Source organism: Triturus cristatus, chromosome 2_2 (genome assembly GCF_964204655.1).
Source record: "Triturus cristatus chromosome 2_2, aTriCri1.1, whole genome shotgun sequence".
In the NCBI taxonomy this organism is placed as follows: domain Eukaryota; kingdom Metazoa; phylum Chordata; class Amphibia; order Caudata; family Salamandridae; genus Triturus; species Triturus cristatus.
In genome coordinates, this window is record NC_140582.1 from 896034969 (window position 1) to 896046117 (window position 11149).

The 11149-nt window shown below is 53.6% G+C and overlaps 1 protein-coding gene across 4 annotated transcripts in view; it reads right to left on the minus strand.

The window, feature by feature from the left end:
* PCDH7 (protocadherin 7) overlaps nt 1-8545 on the minus strand; it is an 810835-nt gene extending 802290 nt beyond the window's left edge. For all 4 annotated transcript variants that reach the window (XM_085642302.1, XM_085642303.1, XM_085642301.1 and 1 more), the window contains exon 1: nt 4122-8545. In XM_085642302.1, the coding sequence (XP_085498428.1) occupies nt 4122-7187 (3066 nt within the window). In that variant the 5' untranslated portion in view covers nt 7188-8545. The remainder of the gene's footprint in view (nt 1-4121) is intronic.
* Between the last annotated feature and the right edge of the window lie 2604 nt (nt 8546-11149).

An 11149-nucleotide genomic window follows, 5' to 3' on the forward strand; every position in this document is an offset into this window, starting at 1 on the left:
ATGAAATATTGACAAATATAGGCCTTAGTGTTTACAATGCCACCTGTCCAGAATGGAGATGCTAGCAAGGAAACGGGGACAGGAATGTGATGCTGATGCAACTTTCAATGGAACAGCTCAATTGTAAGAAGTACCTGCCAGCATTAATTAGCCAACGCTGGTGTTACTCGCCCGAGCCGCAGGGGAGGACCGCTAAGTACGGGGGGAGTAAGTAACTGCTTCTATTGCTCAGTAAGTAGATACAAAAAAACTATTATCATTATCACCTCTGACCCGAAAAGGGATAGCAGAGGGAAGTGGGGGTCCATCCCTTGGACTAAAGAGTGTGGAATCCACCACACCTTGGTCAGTACTGGAAATGTGTTTTCTGTACCACAACAAAGCTCTGGTTCTCTCTCTGGGAGTGCAAGTCACAGAAAGTCCATTACAGTGAAGGTACAGTAGCAATTCTCTATATGACCACCCAGAAACTGAGTGCAGCTGTACAGCAATACATAGACCCTAGATGGCCTTTTCAGCCACGTTGTGCTGGAGTGGACCTCCCTTTGCCAATGGTTCTAGTGGTTCTAAAGTAAATCAATATTGATGAGGAAGAGGGTAAGGAGAGACCTTACGAAGCAGTAGTGGTTGAATTTGAATCGAACAAGACAAGCTGCACCAGGGATAAAGAGGTCCGACAGCTACTGCTGATGATGATGGTGAAAACATTTTATAGAGCGCAAGCTACTCCAAGGAGTGTCCCGGCGCCAAAGCAACTATACTAAAGATGGAACAAGATAAAGAGAGGCTTAAGCTTGTGCAAAAGCCACATTTTCTATTTTTTCTTAAATAATGCCACATCACTGGTAGCCTTCAGTTCCAAAGGCAGCAAATTCCAGGTTATAGAGTGAGCTTTTATTGGTAGTTACTGGCTGCAAAGCAGCATTCTCATTGGTTGGACAGCTTCTAATGGTCCATTAAGAGTGCAAATAAAAGTTATTTCCATATAGAAGACGTGGCTGGCTGGGTTTTTATATGGCTGAACTCCTATTGAGGGATTGGTGGAGGTCAGCCTTATATGTCTTCAGACCAAGACCACCTTACTTGTTCGACTGCTGTTATAGTTTGACAACGTTCCATACATTAAAGATGTTGCGGGCACATTAGCGAGCAGCAGAGTGGGCAGATTTTTAAAACAGGAATCTGTCTTGATTTCCCGTTTAACTACTGTAAGCTCCTTTATATATTTCTACAGTTTTAATTGTAATGAGGTTGTGTAGCATGTGTTCGGATTTCATAATCCCATATAGGCAATAAGAAATAAACACCATGCCTTGATCGAAGACAAATGGGAAAGCAGAAAGAGAAAAAAAAAATCTCTAAACGGAGGTTTGTCTTTGCAAGAGGGGGTGCAGGTATGTTTTATCGTGTTATGCATGTATGCTCTCTTCAGTTCCTGCGTTTGCACAGCACCTATTGGAGATTAAACATGTCAGCCCATCAAGAATTGTTGTCAATATTGAAAACCATTCTCTTTGGTTCTAATGAATCGGTTTAGGAAATAAAGATCTGTGACTCAAATGTGTAGCAGCTTTGAGTCACAACAGACACGTATGAGGTTGTATGGATCGACGTGATATCAGACCGCTGACTAAGACACGCGTGGCTCGAGAGGCCTCTTTCTCGAAGTGTAAAGTATGAATCATAGGCAAGATCCGGGATATTGCTCAATGTGACTACTGGTGTGATCACAGCCCAAGTACACCGTGGTAAGGGAGCTTGAGACGTTCACTGTCGGAGAGTTGGGTCTCTTTACCTACATTGTGCCACAAGTGTACTTCAAGTACCATCCAAGCAACAGCGAGGAAGGCGCCCCTGTTTATGATTGCCACCTTCTCCAAACAGATCAACTGTTTTGTCAGCCACAAGGAAATAAAGCTGAGTCCCACTGATAAATGATGGCATTTAAAAGGTGGTCAATCTCAGAATAAGATTGAGTTTCATTTTTTTCTGAGGGTTTGCGGATGTCAAGTGTTAAATACCTCATTCTTATAATATAATCTGTCATGAGCACTCATTAGCCAGGTGAGGCTGCGTTCATAGACCAGCATACCTACTACCCTTGTGACCACAAGCTTAAAGAGTGAATCTGATTGCTTCACCTGTGGTTGAATTTCAGGCCCCATGCATGCCTGAATGTTAAGCTACCGATCTGCCTGACTATCCATATGTACTTCAATGTGCCAACTCATAGGCAAACTCATCTGCACATCCATTAACTCAACATCCACCTAGTCATCAATCCAATGCCCCATCCATCCCTTATAATCAAGGAACCAATCCATTCGCTCACAGATATATATCGTTCGATCCATCTTTACATTTGCTTAGCGACTATATCGCCACCCAACCAATCATCCCTTTATCTCTTCATCGTTGATTCATCCATCCACTCATTCCTCAATCCATCCTTTCCTGTATCATAATCACAATCAATGTGCAAGACTGATCTTTCTAGAAAATGTTCAATTCTTCTTACTGCTCACAATTGCTTTCCATGTGTCCATCTGGCTACCTTTCTTGTCTCCACTGAAATAGCCACTAATATATGCACCTTTCCTTCCCATCAACCTAGTCATCCAGTCTTCAGTCTATCATCTGTAGGTCCGCCCTACCATCAGCTGGCCATCCATCCTTACATCCCTCCATCTGTCCGTTCATCCATCTGACCATCTATTATTTCACTTAAACCATGCCCCTTTAGTGCCCATCAATTTATGAGCCCACACACACACACCCTAAGTAGTGCAGTATTATTTTCTAACTGAGATGGGGAACCTCGCTCCTTAGGCACTAGAATCCAGGCCCGCTGCTGTGCAAGCTTGTATTACATACACACCAAGGACATGATCTGAGAGCTGGAGTGCATTACAGTACTTAGGAAAGTTTTGAATCAGACACACAAAAAGTCGTGTGTAATGACAGTAGGACCTAAGGAAAAATATGTGTTAAAAAAAGTCGTGAAACAAGCAGATGTCTTGGAGGAGGTAAAGTCCCATCCCTGCAGACAGCGTGTGCTGTGGTTTCTGTGTGCATCACTATTCTGAGGCGAACAATTCTTAACCAGTGTTATCTTAAGGTTTTGGGAACCCCAGGAAAGAAACATTTTATGGGCCCCTGTTCGGAACAACTTTGGATTTTATCACCCATATCTACAAATGTGGGCCCTTTATTATGAAACAATATTGATACACTGAAGGTTGAGATACAGAAATACACTTAAGATAAAGTTCACCCAGGAGGTGGAAACTGGGGGGCCTTGGCAATGACCCCCTATGCCCATGCCTTAGAACGCATCTGGAATGGACATCCAGCAACTTTAACCAACAGGGCCACCTTTTAGGCAAAAAAGAAGCTCTGCGGACTTCAGACCAGGACTGTCCTCAGTCTGGTGCCTCTCCTTTAACCGGTACATTGAAAAGAAACATGTATGTATGCTTTCGGGGCAGGAGGTTAACTCTTAAAAACTGTGCTGCTACAACTCACCAAGGAACTGGAAATCACATAGTTACAGAACGTTGCTCCTACCCGGGAGTCACGGGATACGAGGAGCACTTTCAAAACTGAAGTGAATTTTGAAGGTGTTTAAAAATGATTGGGGCGTGTTATTATAACACCAACTACCTATTCAAACTCACTAATTGAAGTGTGTGCAAAGAGAACATGTGATGATGAAAATACACTGTGCGCAGCCATGTTGTGGAATGGCAGTTCAAGTGGTCTGCATGGGTGTTGCCTGTGTGTAGTGCTCTGTTGGTGTGCTAGACAAGACATGACCACCTTTGCATGACTGAACGTCAGTCACAGTTTGGAGGGGTGGGGGTGTGAGTCACCACCACTTTGGAGCAAACGTCCTAGGTCAAACTGCTGTCCCTAGATTAGAAGCACTAAATGGTTCACAAGACATACTTTTATATCGCAAACCTGGAAAATAACAATTGTTCCTAACTAAATGTGCATTTGTATCTGATAGCTTGCGGTTAGAGAGTCAAATAAACCAAGTGTGAAACAGGTTAAATCAGTAATTCAGTAAAACATACTTTGATGGGGGCTGGGGTTAATATTCAGATAGCGGTGCTTACCTGTTTGCTGTACTTGTTATTAGTTTGACAACTATACTCGGAACAGTGGTCTGATCCGATTGAAATATTGTCTCCTGCGCCCACAAAAGTGTTGGCCGGCGGCAGTTCCTGCACGGCCTGGTGTTTCTTGCCCGCCGTGGGCGACTGGGGGTGCAGCTGGACCGTGGGCAGCGGGGAGCTGGACTTGTAGTGCCTGGCGAGGTCCGGGCTCCCGGGGCCGCCGTTCACGGACCGGTACCTGCCCATGCTCGGGCTGTCCGACAGCTTCTCGTTCACGCTGTCGTACCGCTGCCCGTTTGGTTTGGAAGCTTCCACAGTCACAATGCTGCTGTAGAGAGGCTGTTTGGACTTTTTGTTTTTCTTGTCCTTTTTGGGCTTTTTGGACTTGTCGTGCTGCTGCGGGGTGAAGAAGTCCTCGTGGTCCTTCTTCCCGGCCTCGTAGCCGTTCTTTTTCTTGGAGCGGCAGTACCTGGCCACGACCACGATGAGGATGATGAAGATGACGGTCATGATGCCGGCCACGACCCCGATGACAATGCTGAGCCTCTGCTTGATGGTCTCGTAACTGGGGTCCCCGGCTATGTCCTGGGACAGCGGGGTGTGCAAGCTCCGGGAGATTTGAGCCTCCACCACCGTGGCGTTGGACACGCTCTCGTTGACAAACACGTGCACCAGGGCGGTGGTGCTCTGCGAGGGCTGCCCGCTGTCGTTCACCTGCACCACCACCCGGTGCAAGCCGTAGTGGTTCTGGGCCAGCTTGCCCACCAGGGACACCACGCCGCTGGAGGAGTCAATCTCGAAGAGTTTGAAGGGGTTCCCCCCCACGATGCTGAAGTTGAGGTCGGCGTTGATGCCGGTGTCGCTGTCGCCGGCTAGGACCGTGGCCACCACCGTGCGTATGTTGCTGGTCGGCGGCAGCACGGTGTACGAGTTGTTGGTGGGGAAGGTGACGGTGGGCGCGTTGTCGTTGTCGTCCATCACTGTGAGGGACACGGTGGCGGTGGAGGACCTGGGGGGCTCCCCTCCGTCCACGGCCTTCACTCTGAAGGTGTAGGTGGTCTGGTGCTCCCGGTCGAAGGACACGGTGGAGTAGATGGTGCCGGTGTCGTTCTCGATGGAGAAGATGTCGCTCTCCTCCTCAATGAAGAGGCTCATTTCCGCGTTGCGCCCCTTGTCCGCGTCCATCACGGTGACCATGCCCACGGCGCTGTTGGGCTGCAGGTTCTCCTTCACGTAGAAAGTGAACACGTCCTGCATGAACTTGGGCTCGTTGTCGTTCTTGTCGGCCACCTGCACCACCACCGAGGCGGTCCCCTGCAGCACGGGCACCCCTTTGTCTTTGGCCACAACTTTAAACTCGTACCTGTCAGTCTGCTCTCTGTCCAGGACGATATTGACGGTGATGTCCCCCGAGTCTTGGTCTATTGAGAAGACACCAGAGACAGACGAGTCCAAGGAGTAGGCGATCTCCGCATTCTTGCCGCTGTCCGCGTCACTTGCCAGCACGGTGGCCACCCTCTCCCCGGGCACGTTGTTTTCCGGAAAGGGCACCTCCACCACGGCCTGTCCGAAGATGGGTGGGTTGTCGTTGGTGTCGCCCACTTTGACGATCAGGGAGTTGTTGCTGGACAGGCTGGGGCTGCCCGAGTCCACGGCCACGATGATGACATTGTACTCCTTGGTGGCCTCGTAGTCCAGGGGCGCCGATGTGTGCAGGAAGTACTTTTTCTTGTTCTGCTCGCCCTCCGTCTCGCTGGCGGGCTTCAGCTGGAAGGGCACGTCGCCCACTACGGTGCAGGTCACCACCCCGTTCTCGCCCTGGTCCCGGTCGGACACCTGCACTAGCGCAATGGGGGTGTCCACCAGCACGTCTTCGGCGACGGTGGCCATGCCGTCCTTGACGGGGATTCGGCCGATCTTTCGTATGTCGATGAGGGGCACGTTGTCGTTCTCGTCCTTGATGTTGAGCACCACGGTGGCCTTATCGGTCTTGGGGGGCTGGCCCCGGTCCCGGGCCGTGACAGTGAAGCGCAGTTGGTTCACCTCTTCCCGGTCGATGCGGTGCAGAACGCTGAGCCAGCCCGAGGTCTCGTCTAGCCGCAGCAGGCGCCGGACCGACTCAGTTGCAGCCCCGAACACATACTCGATCTGCCCGTTGACCCCCACGTCGAAGTCGGTGGCGCGCAGCTGGAGGATAGGGGTGCCCGGCACGCTGTTCTCCGCCAGGTCGGCCTCGTAGACGCTCCGCTCGAAGCGCGGGCTGTTGTCATTCACGTCGGTGATGAGCACTCGCAGGATGGACTGCGAGGAGCGCGGCGGGTCCCCTCCGTCCCGCACCCGCAGGGTCAGCTCGTAGGAGTCCCGCAGCTCGCGGTCCAGGGCGCCCTTGACGATCAGCTGCGGCTGCTTCTCTCCGTCGGGGGTGTCGGCCACCTGCAGCTCGAAGACGCTGCTGCGGCCGGGATCGACCTCCATACGCCTCTTGCCCCCACTCTCTGACACCCCCCGGCGGCCGGCCAGGTAGGAGCCCTCGCTGGGTTCCTGGATCAGCTCGTAGCGCTCGATGCCGTTGCGGCCGAAGTCGCGGTCGGTGGCGGTGGGCAGCAGGTAGAGGGTGCCCACTGGGCGGCTTTCCTCCACGGTCAGGGTCAGCACGGGTGAAGGGAATGTGGGTGTGTTGTCGTTGATGTCCAGCACCACCACCCGGCCCTCGAAGAGGTCCACCCAGCTCTGCAGCGGCCCGATGACCGACACCTCGAAGTCCAGGAAGCACTCGTTCTCGTCGAAGATCATCTGGCACTGCGGCAGCTTCTCGCGGTCGATGCGGCGCTCCGTGGTGCTCAGCTCGCCCGTCATGTTGTCGATCTTGAAGTACTCGGAGCCGGACTCCAGGCTGAAGGTCACCTCCCCGGAGCCCGTGACGATGCCCAGGTCCGAGGCCACGTTCCCGACACGGACGTCGGCCGGGCCCTCCTCGGCCAGCCGGTAGCGCAGTACTTGCTTGGCGGCTGCCAGGGTGAGCGAGACCCGCAGGAGCAGCGCGTAGAAGCCCACGAAAGTCCGCATCTTCCCCAGTGGCCCTGCTTATGGGGTAAGGCTTGAGACCAGGGACCGCTGACCTTTTCTGCGGCCCTCTGGAAACTTATTTCATCCTCCGGGCAGTCAAGAGGATCATGACGGCTGCTTTCTTCGTGGTTTCAGTTCACGGGACAGCCCTGTCTGTGGTCGGTGATGCACCCAGTCACGCCGGAGAAAAGCCCCCCTCCTTCAGGGGCTTTAGGCACTTCTCAACGGGGTGGGCAATACAATTAAGTTGGGCCGTGGGTCGCCCTATGCGCTCCGCTAGGGTTACGAGCCACTCACTGCTGCATGTCAATAAGGTTGGAGCAAAAGCCAGCGGAAGCGCAAACAGAAAAGGTGAGATTGCGTGCATCCAATGGCTCACGTGAAAAGCTATGTCAGCTGAAAATGCTTCTTGGCAAAAAGTGATATTAAAGCAAAATCCACATCTGTACAGATCCCCCTTGGATCAAAAACCCGCTCTTGGGCTCAATTCCGTTCTCAAGAGAAAGCCATCAAATCCTCCTCGGGAAACGATAAAAACATTTCAGATATTTGTCGGTGATGGCTCTTCGTGCATCACTCCCAAAGATCACCATCAAAGAAAAAAGCCCGGGGAAGTGGTGCGTGTCCCCAACGCGTGGAGCTGTACGTCCCCAAGTTTGTCCTGCAGCCCTGCAGTTTGTGCCGGCTACCTGCATCCGCACTGCATGTTAGTAATCTGTCTGCAGTACAGTGAGCGATCCTCAGCTGATATTGCAGTCTCTGAGCTCAGCTCCTCCCGAGCCTGTCCCACGCTGCAGGTAGGTAACCGGAGCCCTCGAGGCGAGCCCTGTCACTCAGTCCAGATGGGAGCTACCCTAGCTGTCTTAGGTGATTATCCTGCAGGTTAATGTAACCTGCGGCAGCGAGGAGCAAGCTGCAACAGGATCCGGCGTGAAAGGACTCATCCGGTAAACATCCGCATGCGACAGGGGCAGAGAAAGAGCAAGGAGGGGAACGGCCAAGATGCGTAAAGACGCCCCAGTTCCGTGTGGTGTCAAGAGCTCGGGTTGCAGCACACCTCGCCGGACAGATGTCACGCCTGTGTCAGGAGCGCTGCTGCTTCTGGTGGGGTGGCAGAGGGGGCACTGTGACTGCCTTCCCCCGCTCTGGGAGCCCGGCGAGCTGCAAGTTTCCTCTAAAGTGTCTGTGCTGGTTCTGCTGCCTGCGCGCGCTTCCTGACGCGGCAGAGGCTGGCTGTGCTGCTGCTGGCGCTGCACTAGCTGCCAGGGGGTGGGGGAGCCGTTTCACTTCAGGAGCCCTCCTCCCAGCCCGCGCGCGCTCTCTCTCTCTGCTGCTGCGAGCGGGATAGAGCTGAGCTCAGTCTGAAAACACCAGCGGCCCCCCAGCTCTCCATACTGCAGGGGGCTCCTCGGCGCCCCTCCCCGCAGGCGGCGCTTCGCCAGTGCTTCCCCAATTCCCAGGTTCGGCTTTTAGCGCACCTCACCCCACCGCACACTCTGAATTTTCAATGAACAGTGGAGGGGAAAAAACATATATCCGAGACTCGTCTTACACCAGTCTCATCTTCATTTCATTCCCCACATTGATTTTCTTCCTCCGGAGGTTCTGGGGCTGCTACGGTGTGTTTCATTCACTGAGTTGTTGTTGTAATGAAAACCAGAGCAGCGTGCGGTGCCCTCCGCAGCACACTGCCACGAGGGCTGCGGCGCACTACACAACTCTGCACTGCCTGCGAGGGATTTGTTGTGGAAACGTTACGTTTTGTGTATATTACTATTTATTAACACGCGATCTGTGCTTCGCAAATAGAATGTGCCCGGGACAGTATTCCCGGGCGAGTCGAATTGTTGAATATTTGTTCATTCATCGGGGTGCGAGGAGTTTGGGAAAGATCCTTTGCCATGGCCCATGTGAACTACTGCCCTCTCCCTAGGGCAGCGCCCCCTACCCTCCCCTCGCGGCTGTGCTGATGCAAAGTTTGCCCGCAGAGCAGGCATCTCCTTGTGGCTTCCTCTCACTGCATAACTTCCGCATCCTTTCCCCATTTTTCCATAGTACCCCCAGGGGCACCCCGCTTTCCCCCCTCCCCCCAAATTAGGTTACCCAAAGAAGACACAAGAAACAGTTGTAAGTGGGTAACAAATGCTGCAGGATTTATTACATAATTCCAGGATATGTAATAGGTGGGTTATCTTACGGGCGATCCAAGGGCAGGCGGCCATCTACTTCACCTGCCCCGCCTGATGAGCCGGGCAGCACGGGAATGACCCGCAAGTGCTGCCCCCCAAGTGATTCTTTTTTCGATCACGTGCCGTTGAAATTCTACTCACACCCCCCCTCTCGGGGCGGAGCGTCGCATAGCAAGCCCCCGGTTGTTCAGGCCCACAACCGCCCGCAGGCCTAGCGGGGCGCCGACCGGCTTCCGGGACCTCTCTGGAGGCTCCTCGTTTTGGCTCAGGCACCACGTGGTGCCGCGCAGAGGTACCCTTTGTACCGGCCTGCTTCCAGATCGCCCTGTAACTCCGCCTGCAACGAAAAGGAAAACATTAAAACGTTCAGCAAAAAACTCCACCCCACCACACCTACGCCGGGTAAGCGGTAGGGAGGGTAAAAAGGCGAGGTGGGCGACAAAGAGGTCGCCAGTGAGGGTGGGGGAAGGCTAAATAGCCTTCCCCTCACACCTGGGCCCGGAAGTGACGCGCATTGCGCGTCACTTCCGGCCCCCGACACGGAGGGGGGCAACAGTCAGGATCCCTGCCCCCGCCCCCCCCGAAGGAGGGAGTGGGGAGGGGTGACCGGGGCCCCGGGGCCACTAAGGCGCCGACCGCCGAGTGGCCCCCTGCGGGGGCCGCGGTCAGCGGCATAGTACCCCCAGGGGCACCCCGCTTTCCCCCCTCCCCCCAAATTAGGTTACCCAAAGAAGACACAAGAAACAGTTGTAAGTGGGTAACAAATGCTGCAGGATTTATTACATAATTCCAGGATATGTAATAGGTGGGTTATCTTACGGGCGATCCAAGGGCAGGCGGCCATCTACTTCACCTGCCCCGCCTGATGAGCCGGGCAGCACGGGAATGACCCGCAAGTGCTGCCCCCCAAGTGATTCTTTTTTCGATCACGTGCCGTTGAAATTCTACTCACACCCCCCCTCTCGGGGCGGAGCGTCGCATAGCAAGCCCCCGGTTGTTCAGGCCCACAACCGCCCGCAGGCCTAGCGGGGCGCCGACCGGCTTCCGGGACCTCTCTGGAGGCTCCTCGTTTTGGCTCAGGCACCACGTGGTGCCGCGCAGAGGTACCCTTTGTACCGGCCTGCTTCCAGATCGCCCTGTAACTCCGCCACAGCCCTGGAGGCGGCTAACCGTCGCAGCCAGGGCCCCCCACCAACCTAGCTCTTTACCTGCACCCTCTATTCACCAATGCTTCGCTTAAATCCAATAAAAACAGGTCCATGCCTATTTGGGAGAGGTGTACTCCATCCAAGTCGAAGTACCCCTTTACATTCCCCCGAATCATCTCATGGCGAATAAAGCCCAAACCCCTTTGGGATGTGAACTTACGCATTGCCCCATTAATGCGCCTCCTGGAGTGCTCTACCGCTTCTAAGGATTTAGCTCCCCGCCAAGACCTGCGGGGGATGATCTCCGACCACACGATCTCACACTCGCCCAGACGCTTGCAGATTTCCCCTAAGTCTCTTTTCATGGCTAATAACAGCAATCGTCTCCCTAGGGTAACAAGGTCGTTTCCACCCAGGTGTATCACCAACAGGTGGGGCAAGGTGGACCCGTGTGCTCTTAGTCTCTGCTCGATCTTATTCCTGAGTTCGAACCATCTCATCCCCGGCACCCCCATCCATTCCACTTCAGTCTGAGGGAAGTGTCGCATCCAATTCCGGTGCGATGCCCATTGGGCCGCCCGGGCGACAAATGAATGCCCGATCACCCACACCACTCGTCCTAATA